This window comes from Phyllobates terribilis, unplaced genomic scaffold (assembly GCF_046119375.1).
Source record: "Phyllobates terribilis strain yellow unplaced genomic scaffold, ASM4611937v1 Scaffold_17__1_contigs__length_24005725, whole genome shotgun sequence".
Lineage (NCBI taxonomy): Eukaryota > Metazoa > Chordata > Amphibia > Anura > Dendrobatidae > Phyllobates > Phyllobates terribilis.
Window position 1 is genome coordinate 10,565,200 of NW_027362777.1, and position 24,893 is coordinate 10,590,092.

The 24,893-nt window shown below is 58.7% G+C and overlaps 1 protein-coding gene across 2 annotated transcripts in view; it reads right to left on the reverse strand.

Moving 5' to 3' along the window:
* LOC141176076 (uncharacterized) overlaps positions 1-24,893 on the reverse strand; it is a 43,921-nt gene that overhangs the window by 5,850 nt on the left and 13,178 nt on the right. Inside the window, exons 1-6 of one of the 2 annotated variants that reach the window (XM_073660069.1) lie at positions 6,540-6,604; positions 1,354-1,493; positions 1,045-1,224; positions 841-961; positions 669-757; positions 382-472 (exon numbers count right to left, since the gene is read on the reverse strand). In XM_073660069.1, coding sequence (XP_073516170.1) covers positions 382-472; positions 669-757; positions 841-961; positions 1,045-1,224; positions 1,354-1,422 — 550 coding nt within the window. In that variant the 5' untranslated portion in view covers positions 1,423-1,493; positions 6,540-6,604. Of the gene's footprint in view, positions 1-381; positions 473-668; positions 758-840; positions 962-1,044; positions 1,225-1,353; positions 1,494-6,539; positions 6,605-24,893 lie in introns of those variants that run through there. The other variant, XM_073660068.1, reaches the window with a different exon arrangement.

The following is a 24,893-nucleotide window of genomic DNA, read 5'->3' on the forward strand; positions in this document are numbered from 1 at the left end:
AAGCCAACAGCATCATTACCCTCCGCTTTCTCTTACAGGCCCATCATTATATTTTTCTTCAAGGGATTTTCTCACTAGTCAGCACATTCTACGTACGCTGTCATTTGGCTTTGTAGTTTACAGATCTGGGCAGGTAACGGTCAGCGTCTCCTAATCCCAGGGGGTAGGTGGATCCTCCAGGTTGTAAGTGCTACAGAAAAGGGCTTTCACAATTACACAAAGTAATCTGAATATTTTCGGACGGAGGAGAATGTTGTGGTCTAGAGGCAAAATGGTGATCACACGATTGTGATATGGCTGGACTACATCACCGATAAAGCAGCCACAGCCAGTGACTGAGAAGAATCTGTGACTTCTCTGCATTTAGTGGTTACTACTCACCTGGGTAGTCATATGTAGGAATCTTCTCTTTACACCGCTCATCACCCCTCACATATGTCTCTGTAGTATTAATATGGGTCAGATCTTCACCCTGAAACAAATATTATAAAAGTCAAAGACAGATGAAGAAGTCACATCTATGATCAGCTCTAATCCTGTTATCTCCACCGTTCTCATAACACAAATTTAAAACATAATAATGGTGGATAAAACAAGACTGAAGACAGGACCTTTACAGCCGTCTACACATCATAGGGGAAATCTCATGACATCTTCTCTCCATCTACCTGAAGAACATTGGTATCTTCTTGTTTACAGTCCTGTGGAAGAAGAGGATGGGGACATCTCTCTGGTGTTGTCCTCTTACTGGATAGATCTGGAGGAAACACATACAAGGACTGAATACATTTTTTACATACAGATAATTATAGGCCGTGTGTATTTAGTCCTGTCTATTACCTGGTGATGTGAAGGGCTGGGGAACCTCCATCATGACGTCCTTGTACAGATCTTTGTGTCCTAAATACTCCCACTCCTCCATGGAGAAATAGACAGCGACATCCTGACATCTTATAGGAACCTGACACATACAATGATACCGTCATCCCCCAGATCCCTTCATAGCATTACTGTATAATATCCCAGCATTCCCAGCAGTGTCACCTCTCCAGTCAGCAGCTCAATCATCTTGTAGGTGAGTTCTAGGATCTTCTGGTCATTGATGTCCTCATGTATCAGAGGGTGAGGTGGAGGCTCTGTGATTGGGCTCAGGGGTATTCCCCATTCCTCAGACACAGGGTCCTGACAGCGCTCACTAGAGGTCTTCTTCACTACTGTGTAATCCTGGTTATGGAGAGACACATTAATAAATCTCCCTCCAGACATTTCCAGAGTCCTCACCTCTCCAGTTCTGTCCATCTGTTATTCCCATAGATAAGAATGATGTAATGTGACGTCATCAGAATCTCTCACCTCTCCAGTAAGACGGAAGAGGATCTCTAGGGCGAGGTGTAATATCCTCTCCGCCATCTTGTCCATCATTTTCCTGGATAAATCAGGAAAATTTTCTTATATAGATGATCTTCACTGAGAGGATCCGGTATTTTAGAGTTCTGAATGAGAAAAAGATAAGCTGATGGATAAGACCATTTTTCACAGCTTACTAATTCTCCTACACATAAAGATGTAAATATTCTTTGACCTGATCTTCGCCCGGCTCTGTTCAATACATGATTTTACTAACTCTCCACTTCCACTCTCTGATCACAACCTTCTTTCATTCTCTGTCAAGAACTGTCACCCTGCTCAAGACACCCCCACTTTCCACACTTATAGAAATATACATGCCATTAACACCCAGAAATTTATGAAAATGTTGCAATCATCATTGGCCCCAATCTCCTTCCTCTCATGCCCTGACTTTGCACTGAAGCATTATAACGAAACATTGCAATGCGCCCTGGATGAAGCCGCACCTCCTACACAGAGAACAACTCGGCACAGACGGCGACAACCCTGGAACACACTGCAAATACACTTTCTCCAGTGGTGCTCCAGGTGTGCCGAACGGCTGTGGACAAAATCTAATCTGGCCGAAGATTTCCTCCATTATAAATTTATGCTTAAAACCTATAACTCCGCCCTTCACCTCTCCAAACAAACCTACTTTAACAACCTCGTCATCTCATGGTCCAATAATCCTAAACACCTGTTTGACACTTTTCACTCTCTCCTTAATCAAACAGCACAGGCCTCAAACATCAACCTCAGCACTGACGATCAGGCCAATTATTTAAAAGAAAAAATTGACCATATCCGATAGGAAATTTTCTCTCAATCCCCAAATGTTATGCATACTCCTCCCTCCCACACTGCATCTTGCTAATTTTCTGACTTCAAACCAGTCACGAAAGAAGAAGTGAAAAGGCTCCTTTCTTCATCTCGCTCTACCACCTGCACCAGTGACCCTATTCCCTCACATCTCCTTCAGTCCCTTTCTCCAGCTGTCACTACTCACCTAACTAAAATATTAAACCTCTACCTTTCATCTATTATTTTTCCCTCCTTTTTTAAACACGCCAGCATACATCCATTACTTAAAAAAACATCCCTCGACGAGAACTGTGCTGCTAACTACAGACCTGTTTCCAATCTTCCCTTTATCTCTAAACTACTCGAACAAGTGGTCCACTCCTGTCTAATCCGCTATCTCTCAGATAACTAACATTCTACTGAAACTGCACTCACTAAAGTTTCTAATGATCAACTAACAGTAAAATCTAATGGTCACTACTCCCTGCTGATTCTCCTGGATCTCTCTGCAGCATTCGACACTGTCGATCTACCTCTCTGACTGCTCCTTCACTGTGTCTTTTGTTGGCTTCTCTTCTTCTCCCCTTCCCCTTATTCTCGGGGTTCCTCAAGGATCAGTCCTAGACGCCCTTCTTTTCTACTTATACACCGCTTCTATTGGACAAACAATCAGCAAATTCGGTTTTCAGTACCATCTCTATGCTGATGACACCTAATTAGACACCTCTTCTCTGGACATCACTCCTGCATTATTACAAAATACCAGTGATTGTCTTTCCGCTGTCTCTAACACTATGCCCTCCCTCTATCTAAAATTGAATCTGTCAAAAACTGGACTCCTCTTATTTCCTCCCTCCACTAACCTACCTGTGCCCGATATTGCCATTTCTGTTTGTGGCTCCATCATTACTCGCCAGCAACATGCCCGCTGTCTTGGGGTCATACTTGATTCAGATCTTTCCTTCACTCCTCACATCAAATCACTTGCTCGCTCGTGTCTTCTATACCTCAAAAACATCTCTAGAATTAGAAATTTTCTTTCCTTTGACTCTTACTGTAGCTCTTACTCATTCTCGTCTGGACTATTGCAACTCTTTACTTATCGGTCTCACCTACCGATACAACGATGTCTCTTCCCTGTGCCAGTCATTGCACTGATTGCTCATCCAATACAGAGTTCAATATAAACTTATTGCTCTTACCCACAAAGCTATCCACGATTCAGCACCACTCTACATCTCCTCCCTCGTCTCAGTCTACCACCCTACCAGTGCCCTTCGTTCTGCTAATGACTTAAAGCTGAAATCCTCAGTAAGCCGCACCTAACACTCCCGTCTCCAAGATTTCTCACATGCTGCACCAATTCTTTGGAATGTACTACCCAGGACAATTTGATTAATTCCCAATACCCACAGTTTTAAGCGTGCCGTAAAAACCCATTTATTTAGACTGGCCTATCACCTCAACATACTTATCTAACTGTCCCAGTTTTGGCCCATATTAAAATTTTCTTCAAAATCATGCTCATACCATCCATGCACTGCATAGCCTCTGTCTGTACTGTACACATACTGGCTGGCGATCAGTTCATGTAGTGTTATGTACTTACCCTATTTAGTATATTAAGGCTGTATTATACAATATATGTACATTTTACCTTTTGTGTCTCCCCTATTTCCTTATAGACTGTAAGCTTGTGAGCAGGGCCCTCACTCCTTTTAATATCAGAGTTATGCTTATTCTGTAAAGTCTGTATTGTCTGTGTAAGTCCCCCCTAAAATTGTAAAGTGCTGTGAAATATGTTGGCGCTATAAAAATTATTATTATAATTAAATTTAGATGTAAATCTCAGGCCCACTCTATTGATGTTGAGTTCCCTGACAAATTCAAAAGATTGTTCACTCGTCCCCGACCAGATGATAAAAATGTCATCAATATATTTGTACCATACCCCAATATATGGATGCCATCACTTATGACCATCCCTGAATATTGTGGATTCCTCCCACCAGTCCAGGGATAAGTTAGCATATGAGGGGGCACAGAGGCTCCCCATCGCAGTACCCCTGAGCTGGTGGAAGTACTTCCCGTCAAAAAGAAAGAAGTTATGAGTAAGAGTGAATTTTAGAAGATCCTCCATGAAGTCATTATGTCTGCTACACTCTACTGATCTCGATTTCAGGAAATATCTTACTCCTCTGATACCATCCTCATGCGGTATATTACTGTACAAAGCCTCGATATCTAGTAAGGCCTGCTCCCCTACATGCATGTATACATGCTCGAGGGTCTACATGTAGGGGAGCAGGCAAAGGGAAAACCAACTCTAGAGGGGTTATTCCAACTTCAGGACCTCAGGCACTACTGGGGGAACATTATACTGTGTGGGGGCATCATACATACTGCATAAGGGGGATAATGGGGACATTACACTGTGTGGGGGCATCATACATCCTGCATAAGGAGCATAATGGGGGCATTACACTGTGAGGGCATCATACATCCTGCATAAGGGGCATAATGGGAGCATTACACTGTGGGGGCATCATACATCCTGCATAAGGGGCATAATGGGGGCATTACACTGTGGGGGCATCATACATCCTGCATAAGGGGCATAATGGGGGCATTACACTGTGGGGGCATCATACATCCTGCATAAGGGGCATAATGGGGGCATTACACTGTGTGGGGGCATCATACATCCTCCATAAGGGGCATAATGGGGGCATTACACTGTGGGGGCATCATACATCCTACATAAGGGGCATAATGGGGGAACATTACACTGTGTGGGGGCATCATACATCCTGCATAAGGGGCATAATGGGGGCAGTACACTGTGTGGGGGGCATCATACATACTGCATAAGGGGCATAATGGGGGCATTACACTGTGTGGGGGCATCATACATACTGCATAAGGGGCAAAATGGGGGCATTACACTGTGGGGGGCATCATACATACTGCATAAGGGGCATTACACTGTGGGGGGCATCGTACATACTGCATAAGGGGCATAATGGGGACATTACACTGTGTGGGGGCATCATACATCCTGCATAAGGGGCATAATGGGGGCATTACACTGTGTGGGGCATCATACATCCTGTATAAGGGGCATAATGGGGGCATTACACTGGGGCATCATACATCCTGCATAAGGAGCATAATGGGGGCATTACACTGTGTGGGGGCATCATACATCCTGCATAAGGGGCATAATGGGGGCATTACACTGTGGGGGCATCATACATCCTGCATAAGGGGCATAATGGGGGCATTACACTGTGTGGGGGCATCATATATCCTCCATAAGGGGCATAATGGGGGCATTACACTGTGGGGGCATCATACATCCTACATAAGGGGCATAATGGGGGAACATTACACTGTGTGGGGGCATCATACATCCTGCATAAGGGGCATAATGGGGGCAGTACACTGTGTGGGGGGCATCACACATACTGCATAAGGGGCATAATGGGGGCATTACACTGTGTGGGGGCATCATACATACTGCATAAGGGGCAAAATGGGGGCATTACACTGTGGGGGGCATCATACATACTGCATAAGGGGCATAATGGGGGCATTACACTGTGGGGGGCATCGTACATACTGCATAAGGGGCATAATGGGGACATTACACTGTGTGGGGGCATCATACATCCTGCATAAGGGGCATAATGGGGGCATTACACTGTGTGGGGCATCATACATCCTGTATAAGGGGCATAATGGGGGCATTACACTGGGGCATCATACATCCTGCATAAGGGGCATAATGGGGGCATTACACTGGGGCATCATACATCCTGCATAAGGGGCATAATGGGGGCATTACACTGTGGGGGCATCTTACATACCGCATAAGGGGCATAATGGGGGCATTACACTGTGGGGGCATCTTACATACTGCATAAGGGGCATAATGGGGGCATTACACTGTGGGGGCATCATACATACTGCATAAGGGGCATTACACTGTGTGGGGGCATCATACATCCTGCATAAGGGGCATAATGGGGGCATTACACTGTGGGGGCATCTTACATACTGCATAAGGGGCATAATGGGGGCATTACACTGTGTGGGGGCATCATACATACTGCATAAGGGGCATAATGGGGGCATTACACTGTGGGGCCAGTAAAGGGGTCCTGTACTATGAGAACAATACGTTTCCCCCCTTCCTGTCTCCATAGTTGGGTCGTATGTATCTATTATAGGAAACAGAACAAAAACCTTATGATTCTTATAAAGGGGCAACACAAGACCCCAAAAGAGTCTCGGTGCTGAAGGGGTTAATGCCCCCTGCGCCCAGTAATGGGGTCTCCACATACCTCCACCTGCAGAGCCGCCACCACATATATGTCCGCTCTGTGCGCACAGGAGCTGTGATGAGGTCACAGGAGGGGAGGAGTCAGGGGTCACATGATCAGGGGCCTCAGTGGATGCAGGACTCTGCTGTGCTGGTTGTCATGGTGCTGGATGAGCTGAAGTTTATGTGTGGGGTCAGGAGGGGTTTACAGTGTGGATGTAGCAGAGCCGCGTGTGTACGAGGTGTACGGAGCGGAGCCGCGTGTGTACGAGGTGTACGGAGCAGAGCCGCGTGTGTACGAGGTGTACGGAGCGGAGCCGCGCGTGTACGAGGTGTACGGAGCGGAGCCGCGCGTGTACGAGGTGTACGGAGCAGAGCCGCGTGTGTACGAGGTGTACGGAGCGGAGCCGCGCGTGTACGAGGTGTAAGGAGCAGAGCCGCGTGTGTACGAGGTGTACGGAGCAGAGCCGCGTGTGTACGAGGTGTACGGAGCAGAGCCGCGCGTGTACGAGGTGTACGGAGCGGAGCCGCGCGTGTACGAGGTGTACGGAGCGGAGCCGCGCGTGTACGAGGTGTACGGAGCGGAGCCGCGCGTGTACGAGGTGTACGGAGCGGAGCCGCGCGTGTACGAGGTGTACGGAGCGGAGCCGCGCGTGTACGAGGTGTACGGAGCGGAGCCGCGCGTGTACGAGGTGTACGGAGCGGAGCCGCGCGTGTACGAGGTGTACGGAGCGGAGCCGCGCGTGTACGAGGTGTACGGAGCGGAGCCGCGCGTGTACGAGGCGTTCGGAGCGGAGTCGCGCGTGTACGAGGTGTACAGAGCGGAGCCGCGCGTGTACGAGGTGTACGGAGCGGAGCGGCGTGTACGAGATGTACGGAGCAGAGCCGCGTGTGTTCGAGGTGTACGGATCGGAGCCGCGTGTACGAGGTGTACGGAGCGGAGCCTTGTTTGTACGAGGTGTACGGAGCGGAGCCGCGTGTACGAGGTGTACGGAGCGGAGCCGCGTGTGTACGAGGTGTACGGAGCGGAGTCGCGTGTACGAGGTGTACTGAGCGGAGCCGCGTGTGTACGAGGTATACTGAGCGGAGCCGCGTGTGTACGAGGTGTACTGAGCGGAGCCGCGTGTGTACAAGGTGTACTAAGCGGAGCCGCGTGTGTACGGAGCGGAGACGCGTGTGTACGAGGTGTACGGAGCAGAGCCGCGTGTGTACGAGGTGTACGGAGCAGAGCCGCGCGTGTACGAGGTGTACGGAGCGGAGCCGCGCGTGTACGAGGTGTACGGAGCGGAGCCGCGCGTGTACGAGGTGTACGGAGCGGAGCCGCGCGTGTACGAGGTGTACGGAGCGGAGCCGCGCATGTACGAGGTGTACGGAGCGGAGCCACGTGTGTACGAGGTGTACGGAGCGGAGCCGCGTGTACGAGGTGTACGGAGAAGGAGCCGCGCGTGTACGAGGTGTACGGAGCAGAGCCGAGCGTGTACGAGGCGTACGGAGCGGAGCCGCGCGTGTACGAGGTGTACTGAGTGGAGCCGCGTGTGTACGGAGTGGAGCCGCGTGTGTACGAGGTGTACTGAGCGGAGGCGCGTGTGTACGAGGTGTACTGAGCGGAGCCGCGTGTGTACGAGGTGTACTGAGTGGAGCCGCGTGTGTACGAGGTGTACGGAGCAAAGCCGCGTGTGTACGAGGTGTACGGAGCAGAGCCGTGTATGTACGAGGTATATGGAGCGGAGCCGCGCGTGTATGAGGCGTACGGAGCGGAGCCGCGCGTGTACGAGGGTACGGAGCGGAACCGCGCGTGTACGAGGCGTATGGAGCGGAGCCGCATGTGTACGAGGCGTACGGAGCGGAGCCGTGTGTACGAGGTGTACGGAGCGGAGCCGCATCTGTACGAGGTGTACGGAGCGGAGTCGCGTGTGTACGAGGTGTACTGAGCGGAGCCGCGTGTGTACGAGGTGTACTGAGCGGAGCCGCGTGTGTACGGAGCGGAGCCGCGTGTTTACGAGGTTTATGGAGCAGAGCCGCGTGTGTACGAGGTGTACGGAGCAGAGCCGCGTGTGTACGAGGTGTACGGAGCAGAGCCGCGCGTGTACTAGGTGTACTGAGCGGAGCCGCGCGTGTATGAGGTGTACGGAGCGGAGCCGCATGTGTACGAGGTGTACGGAGCGGAGCCGTGTGTACGAGGTGTACGGAGCGGAGCCGCATGTGTACGAGGTGTACGGAGAGGAGCCGCGTGTGTACGAGGTGTACGGAGCGGAGCCGCGTGTGTACGAGGTGTACTGAGTGGAGCCGCGTGTGTACAAGGTGTACTGAGCAGAGCCGCGTGTGTACGGAGCAGAGCCGCGTGTGTACGAGGTGTACGGAGCAGAGCCGCGTGTGTACGGAGCAGAGCCGCGTGTGTACGGAGCAGAGCCGCGTGTGTACGAGGTGTACGGAGCGGAGCCGCGTGTGTATGAGGTGTACAGAGCGGAGCCGCATGTGTACGAGGTGTACGGAGCGGAGCCGCGCATGTACGAGGTGTACGGAGCAGAGCCGCGTGTACGAGATGTACGGAGCAGAGCCGCGTGTGTACGAGGTGTACGGAGCGGAGCATTGTTTGTACGAGGTGTACGGAGCGGAGCCGCGTGTACGAGGTGTACGGAGCGGAGCCACGTGTGTACGAGGTGTACGGAGCAGAGCCGCGTGTGTATGAGGTGTACGGAGCGGAGCTGCGTTTGTACGAGGTGTACTGAGTGGAGCCGCGTGTGTACGGAGCGGAGACGCGTGTGTACGAGGTGTACGGAGCAGAGCCGCGTGTGTACGAGGTGTACGGAGCAGAGCCGTGTGTGTACGAAGTATACGGAGCGGAGCCGCGCGTGTATGAGGCGTACGGAGCGGAGCCGCGTGTGTACGAGGTGTACTGAGTGGAGCCGCGTGTGTACGAGGTGTACTGAGCGGAGCCGCGTGTGTACGAGGTGTACTGAGCGGAGCCGCGTGTGTACGAGGTGTACGGAGCGGAGCCGCGTGTGTACGAGGTGTACGGAGCGGAGCCGCGTGTGTACGAGGTGTACGGAGCAGAGCCGCGTGTGTACGAGGTGTACGGAGCAGAGCCGTGTGTGTACGAGGTGTACGGAGCGGAGCCGCATCTGTACGAGGTGTACGGAGCGGAGCTGCGTGTGTACGAGGTGTACTGAGTGTAGCCGCGTGTGTACGAGGTGTACGGAGCAGAGCCGCATGTGTACGAGGTGTACGGAGCAGAGCCGCGTGTGTACGGAGCGGAGCCGCGTGTTTACGAGGTTTACGGAGCAGAGCCGCATGTGTACGAGGTGTACGGAGCAGAGCCGCGTGTGTACGAGGTGTACGGAGCAGAGCCGCATGTGTACGAGGTGTACGGAGCAGAGCCGCATGTGTACGAGGTGTACGGAGCAGAGCCGCGCGTGTACGAGGTGTACGGAGCAGAGCCGCATGTGTACGAGGTGTACGGAGCGGAGCCGTGTGTACGAGGTGTACGGAGCGGAGCCGCATGTGTACGAGGTGTACGGAGCGGAGCCGCGTGTGTACGAGGTGTACTGAGTGGAGCCGCGTGTGTACGAGGTGTACTGAGTGGAGCCGCGTGTGTACGAGGTGTACTGAGCGGAGCCGCGTGTGTACGGAGCAGAGCCGCGTGTGTACGAGGTGTACGGAGCAGAGCCGCGTGTGTACGAGGTGTACGGAGCAGAGCCGCGTGTGTACGAGGTGTACGGAGCAGAGCCGCGTGTGTGCGAGGTGTACGGAGCAGAGCCGCGTGTGTGCGAGGTGTACGGAGCAGAGCCGCGTGTGTGCGAGGTGTACGGAGCGGAGCCTATGTGTACGAGGTGTACGGAGCGGAGCCGCGTGTGTACGAGGTGTACGGAGCAGAGCCGTGTGTGTACGTGGTGTACGGAGCAGAGCCGCGTGTGTACGAGGTGTACGGAGCAGAGCCGTGTGTGTACGTGGTGTACGGAGCAGAGCCGCGTGTGTACGAGGTGTACGGAGTAGAGCCGCGTGTGTACGAGGTGTACGGAGCAGAGCCGCGTGTGTACAGAGCGGAGCCGCGTGTGTACGGAGCGGAGCCGCGTGTGTCCGAGGTGTACGGAGCAGAGCCGCGTGTGTACGAGGTGTACGGAGCAGAGCCGCGTGTGTACGAGGTGTATGGAGCAGAGCCGCGTGTGTACGAGGTGTACGGAGCAGAGCCGCGTGTGTACGAGGTGTACGGAGCAGAGCCGCGTGTGTACGAGGTGTATGGAGCAGAGCCGCGTGTGTACGAGGTGTACGGAGCAGAGGCGCGTGTGTACGAGGTGTACGGAGCAGAGCCGCGTGTGTACGAGGTGTACGGAGCAGAGCCGCGTGTGTACGAGGTGTACGGAGCAGAGCCGCGTGTGTGCGAGGTGTACGGAGCAGAGCCGCGTGTGTACGAGGTGTACGGAGCAGAGCCGTGTGTGTACGAGGTGTACGGAGCAGAGCCGCGCGTGTACGAGGTATACGGAGCAGAGCCGCGCGTGTACGAGGTGTACGGAGCGGAGTCGTGTGTACAAGGTGTACGGAGCGGAGCCGCATGTGTACGAGGTGTACGGAGCGGAGCCGCGTGTGTACAAGGTGTACTGAGCGGAGCCGCGTGTGTACGGAGCGGAGCCGCGTGTGTCCGAGGTGTACGGAGCAGAGCCGCGTGTGTACGAGGTGTACGGAGCAGAGCCGCGTGTGTACGAGGTGTACGGAGCAGAGCCGCGTGTGTACGAGGTGTACGGAGCAGAGCCGCGTGTGTACGAGGTGTACGGAGCAGAGCCGCGTGTGTACGAGGTGTACGGAGCAGAGCCGCGTGTGTACGAGGTGTACGGAGCAGAGCCGCGTGTGTGCGAGGTGTACGGAGCAGAGCCGCGTGTGTGCGAGGTGTACGGAGCGGAGCCGCGTGTGTGCGAGGTGTACGGAGCGGAGCCGCGTGTGTGCGAGGTGAGCGGAGCCGCGTGTGTACGAGGTGTACGGAGCGGAGCCGCGCGTGTACGAGGTGTACGGAGCGGAGCCGCATGTGTACGAGGTGTACGGAGAGGAGCCGCATGTGTACGAGGTGTACGGAGAGGAGCCGCATGTGTACGAGGTGTACGGAGCGGAGCCGTGTGTACGAGGTGTACGGGGCGGAGCCGCATGTGTACGAGGTGTACTGAGTGGAGCCGCGCGTGTACGGAGCGGAGCCGCGCGTGTACGAGGTGTACGGAGCAGAGCCGCGTGTGTAGGTGGTGTACGGAGCAGAGCCGCGTGTGTACGAGGTGTACAGAGCAGAGCCGCGTGTGTACGAGGTGTACGGAGCAGAGCCGCGTGTGTACGAGGTGTACGGAGCAGAGCCGCGGGTGTACGAGGTGTACGGAGCAGAGCCGCGCGTGTACGAGGTGTACGGAGCAGAGCCGCGCGTGTACGAGGTGTACGGAGCAGAGCCGCGCGTGTACGAGGTGTACGGAGCAGAGCCGCGTCTGTATGAGGTGTACGGAGCGGAGCCGCTTGTGTACGAGGTGTACGGAGCAGAGCCGCGCGTGTACTAGGTGTACGGAGCGGAGCCGCGCGTGTACGAGGTGTACGGAGCGGAGCCGCATGTGTACGAGGTGACGGAGCAGAGCCGCATGTGTACGAGGTGTACGGAGCGGAGTCGTGTGTACAAGGTGTACGGAGCGGAGCCGCATGTGTACGAGGTGTACGGAGCGGAGCCGCGTGTGTACAAGGTGTACTGAGCGGAGCCGCGTGTGTACGGAGCGGAGCCGCGTGTGTCCGAGGTGTACGGAGCAGAGCCGCGTGTGTCCGAGGTGTACGGAGCAGAGCCGCGTGTGTACACGGTGTGTACGGAGCAGAGCCGCGTGTGTACGAGGTGTACGGAGCAGAGCCGCGTGTGTACGAGGTGTACGGAGCAGAGCCGCGTGTGTACGAGGTGTACGGAGCAGAGCCGCGTGTGTACGAGGTGTACGGAGCAGAGCCGCGTGTGTACGAGGTGTACGGAGCAGAGCCGCGTGTGTACGAGGTGTACGGAGCAGAGCCGCGTGTGTACGAGGTGTACGGAGCAGAGCCGCGTGTGTACGAGGTGTACGGAGCAGAGCCGCGTGTGTACGAGGTGTACGGAGCAGAGCCGCGTGTGTGCGAGGTGTACGGAGCAGAGCCGCGTGTGTGCGAGGTGTACGGAGCGGAGCCGCGTGTGTGCCAGGTGTACGGAGCGGAGCCGCGTGTGTACGAGGTGTACGGAGCGGAGCGGCGCGTGTACGAGGTGTACGGAGCGGAGCCGCATGTGTACGAGGTGTACGGAGAGGAGCCGCATGTGTACGAGGTGTACGGAGCGGAGCCGTGTGTACGAGGTGTACGGAGCGGAGCCGCATGTGTACGAGGTGTACGGAGCAGAGCCGTGTGTGTAGGTGGTGTACGGAGCAGAGCCGCGTGTGTACGAGGTGTACAGAGTAGAGCCGCGTGTGTACGAGGTGTACGGAGCAGAGCCGCGTGTGTACGAGGTGTACGGAGCAGAGCCGCGGGTGTACGAGGTGTACGGAGCAGAGCCGCGCGTGTACGAGGTGTACGGAGCGGAGCCGCATGTGTACGAGGTGTACGGAGCAGAGCCGCATGTGTACGAGGTGTACGGAGCGGAGCCGTGTGTACGAGGTGTACGGAGCAAAGCCGCATGTGTACGAGGTGTACGGAGCGGAGCCGCGTGTGTACGAGGTGTACGCCGCGGAGCCGCGTGTGTACGAGGTGTACGCCGCGGAGCCGCGTGTGTACGAGGTGTACGGAGCGGAGCCGCGTGTGTACGAGGTGTACAGAGCGGAGCCGCGTGTGTACGAGGTGTACGGAGCAGAGCCGCGTGTGTACGAGGTGTACGGAGCAGAGCCGCGCGTGTACGAGGTATACGGAGCAGAGCCGCGCGTGTACGAGGTATACGGAGCAGAGCCGCGCGTGTACGAGGTGTACGCGGAGCGGAGCCGCACGTGTACGAGGCGTACGGAGTGGAGCCGCGTGTGTACGAGGCGTACGGAGCGGAGCCGTGTGTGTACGAGGTGTACAGAGCGGAGCCGTGTGTGTACGAGGTGTACGGAGCAGAGCCGCGTGTACGAGGTGTACGGAGCAGAGCTGCATATGTACGAGGTGTACGGATCGGAGCTGCGTGTACGAGGTGTACTGAGCGGAGCCTTGTTTGTACGAGGTGTACGGAGCCGCGTGTGTACAAGGTGTACTGAGCGGAGCCGCGCGTGTACGAGGTGTACGGAGCGGAGCCGGGCGTGTACGAGGTGTATGGAGCGGAGCCGGGCGTGTACGAGGTGTACGGAGCGGAGCCGTGTGTGTACGAGGTGTACGGAGCAGAACCGCATATGTACGAGGTGTACGGAGCGGAGCCGGGGCTACGGAGCGGAGCCGCATGTGTACGAGGTGTACGGAGCGGAGCCGCGTGTGTACGAGGTGTACTGAGTGGAGCCGCGTGTATACGGAGCGGAACCGCGTGTGTACGAGGTGTACGGAGCAGAGCCGCGTGTGTACGAGGTATACGGAGCAGAGCCGCGCGTGTACGAGGTGTACGCGGAGCGGAGCCGCGCGTGTACGAGGCGTACGGAGTGGAGCCGCGTGTGTACGAGGCGTACGGAGCGTAGCCGTGTGTGTACGAGGTGTACAGAGCGGAGCCGTGTGTGTACGAGGTGTACGGAGCAGAGCCGCGTGTACGAGGTGTACGGAGCAGAGCTGCATATGTACGAGGTGTACGGATCGGAGCTGCGTGTACGAGGTGTACTGAGCGGAGCCTTGTTTGTACGAGGTGTACGGAGCCGCGTGTGTACAAGGTGTACTGAGCGGAGCCGCGCGTGTACGAGGTGTACGGAGCGGAGCCGGGCGTGTACGAGGTGTATGGAGCGGAGCCGGGCGTGTACGAGGTGTACGGAGCGGAGCCGTGTGTGTACGAGGTGTACGGAGCAGAACCGCATATGTACGAGGTGTACGGAGCGGAGCCGGGGCTACGGAGCGGAGCCGCATGTGTACGAGGTGTACGGAGCGGAGCCGCGTGTGTACGAGGTGTACTGAGTGGAGCCGCGTGTATACGGAGCGGAACCGCGTGTGTACGAGGTGTACGGAGCAGAGCCGCGTGTGTACGAGGTGTACGGAGCAGAGCCGCGTGTGTACGGGGTGTACGGAGCAGAGCCGCGTGTGTACGAGGTGTACGGAGCGGAGCCGTGTGTGTACGAGGTGTACGGAGCAGAGCCGCGTGTACGAGGTGTACGGAGCAGAGCCGCATATGTACGAGGTGTACGGATCGGAGCTGCGTGTACGAGGTGTACTGAGCGGAGCCTTGTTTGTACGAGGTGTACGGAGCCGCGTGTGTACAAGGTGTACTGAGCGGAGCCGCGCGTGTACGAGGTGTACGGAGCGGAGCCGGGCGTGTACGAGGTGTATGGAGCGGAGCCGGGCGTGTACGAGGTGTACGGAGCGGAGCCGTGTGTGTACGAGGTGTACGGAGCAGAACCGCATATGTACGAGGTGTACGGAGCGGAGCCGGGGCTACGGAGCGGAGCCGCATGTGTACGAGGTGTACGGAGTGGAGCCGCGTGTGTACGAGATGTACTGAGTGGAGCCGCGTGTATACGGAGCGGAACCGCGTGTGTACGAGGTGTACGGAGCAGAGCCGCGTGTGTACGAGGTGTACGGAGCGGAGCCGCGTGTGTACGAGGTGTACGGAGCAGAACCGCGTGTACGAGGTGTACGGAGCAGAGCCGCGTATGTACGAGGTGTACGGATCGGAGCAGCGTGTACGAGGTGTACGGAGCGGAGCCGTGTTTGTACGAGGTGTACGGAGCGGAGCCGCGTGTACGAGGTGTACGGAGCGGAGCCGCGTGTGTACGAGGTGTACGGAGCAGAGCCGCGTGTGTACGAGGTGTACGGAGCAGAGCCGCGTGTGTACGAGGTGTACGGAGCAGAGCTGCGTGTGTACGAGGTGTACGGAGCAGAGCTGCGTGTGTACGAGGTGTACTGAGTGGAGCCGCGTGTGTACGAAGCAGAGCCGCGCGTGTACGAGGTGTACGGAGCGGAGCCGCGTGTGTGCGAGGTGTACGGAGCAGAGCCGCGTCTGTATGAGGTGTACGGAGCGGAGCCGCATGTGTACGAGGTGTACGGTGCGGAGCCGCGTGTGTACGAGGTGTACGGGGCGGAGCAGTGAGTGTACGCGATGTACGGAGTGGAGCCGCGTGTGTACGAAATATACGGAGCGGAGCCTCGCGTGTACGGAGCGGAGCCGGGCATGTACGAGGTGTATGGAGCGGAGCCACGTGTGTCCGAAGTGTACGGAACGGAGCCGCATGTGTACGAGGTGTACGGAGCAGAGGCGTGTGTGTACGAGGTGTACGGAGCAGAGCCGCGTGTGTACAAGGTCTACGGAGCAGAGCCGCGCGTGTACGAGGTGTACGGAGCGGAGCCGCGCGTGTACGAGGTGTACGGAGCGGAGCCGCGTCTGTATGAGGTGTACGGAGCGGAGCCGCATGTGTACGAGGTGTACGGTGCGGAGCCGCGTGTGTACGAGGTGTACGGGGCGGAGCAGTGAGTGTACGCGATGTACGGAGTGGAGCCGCGTGTGTACGAAATATACGGAGCGGAGCCTCGCGTGTACGGAGCGGAGCCGGGCATGTACGAGGTGTATGGAGCGGAGCCACGTGTGTCCGAGGTGTACGGAACGGAGCCGCATGTGTACGAGGTGTACGGAGCAGAGGCGTGTGTGTACGAGGTGTACGGAGCAGAGCCGCGTGTGTACAAGGTCTACGGAGCAGAGCCGCGCGTGTACGAGGTGTACGGAGCGGAGCCGCGCGTGTACGAGGTGTACGGAGCGGAGCCGCGCGTGTACGAGGTGTACGGAGCGGAGCCGCGTGTGTACGAGGTGTACGGAGCGGAGCCGCGTGTGTACGAGGTGTACTGAGTGGAGCCGCGTGTGTACGAGGTGTACTGAGTGGAGCCGCGTGTGTACGGAGCGGAGCCGCGCGTGTACGAGGTGTACGGAGCGGAGCCGTGTGTACGAGGTGTACGGAGCGGAGCCGCGCGTTTACGAGGTGTACGGAGCGGAGCCGGGCGTGTACGAGGTGTATGGAGCGGAGCCGGGCGTGCACGAGGTGTACGGAGCGGAGTCGCGCGTGTACGAGGTGTACGGAGCGGAGCCGTGTGTGTTCGAGGTGTACGGAGCAGAACCGCATATGTACGAGGTGTACGGAGCGGAGCCGGGGCTACGGAGCGGAGCCGCATGTGTACGAGGTGTACGGAGCGGAGCCGCGTGTGTACGAGGTGTACTGAGTGGAGCCGCGTGTATACGGAGCGGAACCGCGTGTGTACGAGGTGTACGGAGCAGAGCCGCGTGTGTACGAGGTGTACGGAGCAGAGCCGCGTGTGTACGGGGTGTACGGAGCAGAGCCGCGTGTGTACGAGGTGTACGGAGCGGAGCCGCGTGTGTACGAGGTGTACGGAGCAGAACCGCGTGTACGAGGTGTACGGAGCAAAGCCGCGTGTGTACGAGGTGTACGGATCGGAGCAGCGTGTACGAGGTGTACGGAGCGGAGCCGTGTTTGTACGAGGTGTACGGAGCGGAGCCGCGTGTACGAGGTGTACGGAGCGGAGCCGCGTGTGTACGAGGTGTACGGAGCAGAACCACGTGTGTACGAGGTGTACGGAGCAGAGCTGCGTGTGTACGAGGTGTACGTAGCGGAGCTGCGTGTGTACGAGGTGTACTGAGCGGAGCCGCGTGTGTACGAGGTGTACTGAGTGGAGCCGCGTGTGTACGAAGCGGAGCCGCAGGTGTACGGAGCGGAGCCGCGTGTGTACGAAGTGTACGGAGCAGAGCCGTGTCTGTATGAGGTGTACGGAGCGGAGCCGCATGTGTACGAGGTGTACGGAGCGGAGCCGCGTGTGTACGAGGTGTACGGAGCGGAGCAGTGTGTGTACGAGATGTACGGAGTGGAGCCGCGTGTGTACGAAATATACGGAGCGGAGCCGCGCGTGTACGGAGCGGAGCCGGGCATGTACGAGGTGTATAGAGCGGAGCCGCGTGTGTCCGAGGTGTACGGAACGGAGCCGCATGTGTACGAGGTGTACGGAGCAGAGGCGTGTGTGTACGAGGTGTACGGAGCAGAGCCGCGTGTGTACAAGGTGTACGGAGCAGAGCCGCGCGTGTACAAGGTGTACGGAGCAGAGCCGCGCGTGTACGAGGTGTACGGAGCGGAGCCGCGCGTGTACGAGGTGTTCGGAGCGGAGCCGCATGTGTACGAGGTGTACGGAGCAGAGCCGCGTGTGTACGAAGTGTACGGAGCAGAGCCGCGTGTGTGCGAGGTGTACGGAGCAGAGCCGCGTGTGTGCGAGGTGTACGGAGCAGAGCCGCGTCTGTATGAGGTGTACGGAGCGGAGCCGCATGTGTACGAGGTGTACGGAGCAGAGCCGCGTGTGTACGAAGTGTACGGAGCAGAGCCGCGTGTGTGCGAGGTGTACGGAGCAGAGCCGCGTGTGTGCGAGGTGTACGGAGCAGAGCCGCGTCTGTATGAGGTGTACGGAGCGGAGCCGCATGTGTACGAGGTGTACGGAGCGGAGCCGCGCGTGTACGAGGTGTACGGAGCGGAGCCGCGCGTGTACGAGGTGTACGGAGCAGAGCCGCGTGTGTACGAGGTGTACGGAGCAGAGCCGCGTGTGTACGAGGTGTACGGAGCGGAGCCGCGTCTGTATGAGGTGTACGGAGCGGAGCCGCATGTGTACGAGGTGTACGGAGCGGAGCCGCGCGTGTACGAGGTGTACGGAGCGGAGCCGCGCGTGTACGAGGTGTACGGAGCGGAGCCGCGTGTGTACGAGGTGTACGGAGCGGAGCCGCTTGTGTACGAGGTGTACGGAGCGGAGCCGCGTGTGTACAAGGTGTACGGAGCAGAGCCGCGCGTGTACGAGGTATACGGAGCGGAGCCGCGCGTGTACGAGGCGTACGGAGCGGAGCCGCGCGTGTACGAGGCGTACGGAGCGGAGCCGTGTGTGTACGAGGTGTACGGAGCAGAACCGCATATGTACGAGGTGTACGGAGCGGAGCCGGGGCTACGGAGCGGAGCCGCATGTGTACGAGGTGTACGGAGCGGAGCCGCGTGTGTACGAGGTGTACTGAGTGGAGCCGCGTGTATACGGAGCGGAACCGCGTGTGTACGAGGTGTACGGAGCAGAGCCGCGTGTGTACGAGGTGTACGGAGCAGAGCCGCGTGTGTACGGGGTGTACGGAGCAGAGCCGCGTGTGTACGAGGTGTACGGAGCGGAGCCGTGTGTGTACGAGGTGTACGGAGCAGAGCCGCGTGTACGAGGTGTACGGAGCAGAGCCGCATATGTACGAGGTGTACGGATCGGAGCTGCGTGTACGAGGTGTACTGAGCAGAGCCGCGTGTGTACGAGGTGTACGGAGCAGAGCTGCGTGTTTACGAGGTGTACGGAGCAGAGCTGCGTGTGTACGAGTTGTACTGAGTGGAGCCGCGTGTGTACGAAGCAGAGCCGCGCGTGTACGAGGTGTACGGAGCGGAGCCGCGTGTGTGCGAGGTGTACGGAGCAGAGCCGCGTCTGTATGAGGTGTACGGAGCGGAGCCGCATGTGTACGAGGTGTACGGTGCGGAGCCGCGTGTGTACGAGGTGTACGGGGCGGAGCAGTGAGTGTACGCGATGTACGGAGTGGAGCCGCGTGTGTACGAAATATACGGAGCGGAGCCTCGCGTGTACGGAGCGGAGCCGGGCATGTACGAGGTGTATGGAGCGGAGCCACGTGTGTCCGAGGTGTACGGAACGGAGCCGCATGTGTACGAGGTGTACGGAGCAGAGGCGTGTGTGTACGAGGTGTACGGAGCAGAGCCGCGTGTGTACAAGGTCTACGGAGCAGAGCCGCGCGTGTACGAGGTGTACGGAGCGGAGCCGCGCGTGTACGAGGTGTACGGAGCGGAGCCGCGTCTGTATGAGGTGTACGGAGCGGAGCCGCATGTGTACGAGGTGTACGGTGCGGAGCCGCGTGTGTACGAGGTGTACGGGGCGAAGCAGTGAGTGTACGCGATGTACGGAGTGGAGCCGCGTGTGTACGAAATATACGGAGCGGAGCCTCGCGTGTACGGAGCGGAGCCGGGCATGTACGAGGTGTATGGAGCGGAGCCACGTGTGTCCGAGGTGTACGGAACGGAGCCGCATGTGTACGAGGTGTACGGAGCAGAGGCGTGTGTGTACGAGGTGTACGGAGCAGAGCCGCGTGTGTACAAGGTCTACGGAGCAGAGCCGCGCGTGTACGAGGTGTACGGAGCGGAGCCGCGCGTGTACGAGGTGTACAGAGCGGAGCCGCGCATGTACGAGGTGTACGGAGCGGAGCCGCGTGTGTACGAGGTGTACGGAGCGGAGCCGCGTGTGTACGAGGTGTACTGAGTGGAGCCGCGTGTGTACGGAGCGGAGCCGCGCGTGTACGAGGTGTACGGAGCGGAGCCGTGTGTACGAGGTGTACGGAGCGGAGCCGTGTGTACGAGGTGTACGGAGCGGAGCCGCGCGTGTACGAGGTGTACGGAGCGGAGCCGTGTGTACGAGGTGTACGGAGCGGAGCCGTGTGTACGAGGTGTACGGAGCGGAGCCGCGCGTGTACGAGGTGTACGGAGCGGAGCCGGGCGTGTACGAGGTGTATGGAGCGGAGCCGGGCGTGCACGAGGTGTACGGAGCGGAGTCGCGCGTGTACGAGGTGTACGGAGCGGAGCCGTGTGTGTTCGAGGTGTACGGAGCAGAACCGCATATGTACGAGGTGTACGGAGCGGAGCCGGAGCTACGGAGCGGAGCCGCATGTGTACGAGGTGTACGGAGCGGAGCCGCGTGTGTACGAGGTGTACTGAGTGGAGCCGCGTGTATTCGGAGCGGAACCGCGTGTGTACGAGGTGTACGGAGCAGAGCCGCGTGTGTACGAGGTGTACGGAGCAGAGCCGCGTGTGTACGGGGTGTACGGAGCAGAGCCGCGTGTGTACGAGGTGTACGGAGCGGAGCCGCGTGTGTACGAGGTGTACGGAGCAGAACCGCGTGTACGAGGTGTACGGAGCAAAGCCGCGTGTGTACGAGGTGTACGGATCGGAGCAGCGTGTACGAGGTGTACGGAGCGGAGCCGTGTTTGTACGAGGTGTACGGAGCGGAGCCGCGTGTACGAGGTGTACGGAGCGGAGCCGCGTGTGTACGAGGTGTACGGAGCAGAACCACGTGTGTACGAGGTGTACGGAGCAGAGCTGCGTGTGTACGAGGTGTACGTAGCGGAGCTGCGTGTGTACGAGGTGTACTGAGCGGAGCCGCGTGTGTACGAGGTGTACTGAGTGGAGCCGCGTGTGTACGAAGCGGAGCCGCGCGTGTACGAGGTGTACGGAGCGGAGCCGCGTGTGTACGAAGTGTACGGAGCAGAGCCGCGTCTGTATGAGGTGTACGGAGCGGAGCCGCATGTGTACGAGGTGTACGGAGCGGAGCCGCGTGTGTACGAGGTGTACGGAGCGGAGCAGTGTGTGTACGAGATGTACGGAGTGGAGCCGCGTGTGTACGAAATATACGGAGCGGAGCCGCGCGTGTACGGAGCGGAGCCGGGCATGTACGAGGTGTATGGAGCGGAGCCGCGTGTGTCCGAGGTGTACGGAACGGAGCCGCATGTGTACGAGGTGTACGGAGCAGAGGCGTGTGTGTACGAGGTGTACGGAGCAGAGCCGCGTGTGTACAAGGTGTACGGAGCAGAGCCGCGCGTGTACAAGGTGTACGGAGCAGAGCCGCGCGTGTACGAGGTGTACGGAGCAGAGCCGCGCGTGTACGAGGCGTACGGAGCGGAGCCGTGTGTGTACGAGGTGTACGCGGAGCGGAGCCGCGCGTGTACGAGGCGTACGGAGTGGAGCCGCGTGTGTACGAGGCGTACGGAGCGTAGCCGTGTGTGTACGAGGTGTACAGAGCGGAGCCGTGTGTGTACGAGGTGTACGGAGCAGAGCCGCGTGTACGAGGTGTACGGAGCAGAGCCGCATATGTACGAGGTGTACGGATCGGAGCTGCGTGTACGAGGTGTACTGAGCGGAGCCTTGTTTGTACGAGGTGTACGGAGCCGCGTGTGTACAAGGTGTACTGAGCGGAGCCGCGTGTGTACGGAGCGGAGCCGCGTGTGTACGAGGTGTACGGAGCAGAGCCGTTTGTGTACGAGGTGTACGGAGCAGAGCCGCGTGTGTACGACGTGTACGGAGCAGAGCCGCGTGTGTACGAGGTGTACGGAGCAGAGCCGCGTGTGTACGAGGTGTACGGAGCAGAGCCGCGCGTGTACGAGGTGTACGGAGCAGAGCCGCGCGTGTACGAGGTGTACGGAGCAGAGCCGCGCGTGTACGAGGTGTACGGAGCGGAGCCGCGCGTATACGAGGTGTACGGAGCGGAGCCGCATGTGTACGAGGTGTACGGAGCAGAGCCGCATGTGTACGAGGTGTACGGAGCGGAGCCGCATGTGTACGAGGTGTACGGAGCGGAGCCGCATGTGTACGAGGTGTACGGAGCGGAGCCGCGTGTGTACGAGGTGTACTGAGTGGAGCCGCGTGTGTACAAGGTGTACTGAGCGGAGCCGCGTATGTACGGAGCGGAGCCGCGTGTGTACGAGGTGTACGGAGCAGAGCCGCGTGTGTACGAGGTGTACGGAGCAGAGCTGCGTGTGTGCGAGGTGTACGGAGCAGAGCCGCGTGTGTGCGAGGTGTACGGAGCGGAGCCGCGTCTGTATGAGGTGTACGGAGCGGAGCCGCATGTGTACGAGGTGTACGGAGCCGCGCGTGTACGAGGTGTACGGAGCGGAGCCGCATGTGTACGAGGTGTACGGAGCGGAGCCGTGTGTACGAGGTGTACGGAGCAGAGCCGCATGTGTACGAGGTGTACGGAGCGGAGCCGCATGTGTACGAGGTGTACGGAGCGGAGCCGCGTGTGTACGAGGTGTACTGAGTGGAGCCGCGTGTGTACAAGGTGTACTGAGCGGAGCCGCGTATGTACGGAGCGGAGCCGCGTGTGTACGAGGTGTACGGAGCAGAGCCGCGTGTGTACGAGGTGTACGGAGCAGAGCTGCGTGTGTGCGAGGTGTACGGAGCAGAGCCGCGTGTGTGCGAGGTGTACGGAGCGGAGCCGCGTCTGTATGAGGTGTACGGAGCGGAGCCGCATGTGTACGAGGTGTACGGAGCCGCGCGTGTACGAGGTGTACGGAGCGGAGCCGCATGTGTACGAGGTGTACGGAGCGGAGCCGTGTGTACGAGGTGTACGGAGCGGAGCCGCATGTGTACGAGGTGTACGGAGCGGAGCCGCATGTGTACGAGGTGTACGGAGCGGAGCCGCGTGTGTACGAGGTGTACTGAGTGGAGCCGCGCGTGTACGGAGCGGAGCCGCGTGTGTACGAGGTGTATGGAGCAGAGCCGTGTGTGTATGAGGTGTACGGAGTGGAGCCGCGTGTGTATGGAGCGGAGCCGCTCGTGTACGAGGTGTACGGAGCATAGCTGCGTGTGTACGAGGTGTACGGAGCGGAGCCGCGTGTGTACGAGGTGTACGGGGCGGAGCAGCGTGTGTACGAGATGTACGGAGCGGAGCCGCGCGTGTACGAGGTGTGCGGAGCCGAGCCGCGTGTATACGAGGTGTACGGAGCGGAACCGCGTGTGTCTATGACGTGTACGGAGCAGAGCCGAGTGTGTACGAGGTGTACGGAGCAGAGCCGCGTGTGTACGAGGTGTACGGAGCAGAGCCGCGTCTGTATGAGGTGTATGGAGCGGATCCGCATGTGTACGAGGTGTACGGAGCGGAGCCGCGTGTGCGAGGTGTACGGGGCGGAGCAGTGTGTGTACAAGATGTACGGAGCGGAGCCGCGTGTGTACGAAATATACAGAGCGGAGCCGCACGTGTACAGAGCGGAGTCGGGCATGTACGAGGTGTACGGAGCGGAGCCGCGTGTGTCCGAGGTGTATGGAACGGAGCCGCATGTGTACGAGGTGTACGGAGCAGAGCCGTGTGTGTACGAGGTGTACGGAGCGGAGCCGCACGTGTACAGTGCGGAGCCGGGCATGTACGAGGTGTACGGAGCGGAGCCGCGTGTGTCCGAGGTGTATGGAACGGAGCCGCATGTGTACGAGGTGTACGGAGCAGAGCCGCGCGTGTACGAGGTGTACGGAGCGGAGCCGCATGTGTACGAGGTGTACGGAGCGGAGCCGTGTGTGTACAAGGTGTACGGAGCCACGCGTGTGTACGAGGTGTAAGGAGAGGAGCCGCATGTGTACGAGGTGTACGGAGCAGAGCCGTGTATGTATGAGGTGTACGGAGCAGAGCCGCGTGTGTACGGAGCGGAGCCGCGCGTGTACGAGGTGTACGGAGCGGAGCCGCGCGTGTACGAGGTTTACGGAGCGGAGCCGCATGTGTACGAGGTGTACGGAGCGGAGCCGCACGTGTACGAGGTGTACGGAGCGGAGCCGCATGTGTACGAGGTGTACGGAGCGGAGCCGCATGTGTACGAGGTGTACGGAGCAGAGCCGCATGTGTACGAGGTGTACGGAGCAGAGCCGCATGTATACGAGGTGTACGGGGTGGAGCCGTGTGTGTACGAGATGTACGGAGCGGAGCCGTGTGTACGAGATGTACAGGGCGGAGCAGCGTGTGTACGAGATGTACGGAGCGGAGCCGCGTGTGTACGAGATGTACGGAGCGGAGCCGCGCGTGTACGAGGTGTGCGGAGCGGAGCCGCGCGTGTACGAGGTGTACGGAGCGGAACCGCGTGTGTCTGTGAGGTGTACGGAGCAGAGCCGCATGTGTACGAGGTGTACGGAGCAGAGCCGCGTGTGTACGAGGTGTACGGAGCAGAGCCGCGTCTGTATGAGGTGTACGGAGCGGAGCCGCATATGTACGAGGTGTACGGAGCGGAGCCGCGTGTGTACGAGGTGTACGGGGCGGAGCAGTGTGTGTACGAGATGTACGGAGCAGAGCCGTGTGTGTACGAAATATACGGAGCGGAGCCACGCGTGTACGGAGCGGAGCCGGGCATGTACGAGGTGCACGGAGCGGAGCCGCGTGTGTCCGAGGTGTACGGAACGGAGCCGCATGTGTACGAGGTGTACGGAGCAGAGCCGTGTGTGTACGAGGTGTACGGAGCGGAGCCGCACGTGTACGAGGTGTACGGAGCGGAGCTGCATGTGTACGAGGTGTACGGAGCGGAGCCGTGTGTGTACAAGGTGTACGGAGCCACGCGTGTGTACGGAGAGGAGCCGCGTGTGTACGAGGTGTACGGAGCAGAGCCGTGTGTGTACGAGGTGTACGGAGCGGAGCCGCGTGTGTACGAGGTGTACGGAGCATAGCTGCGTGTGTACGAGGTGTACGGAGCGGAGCCGCGTGTGTACGAGGTGTACGGGGCGGA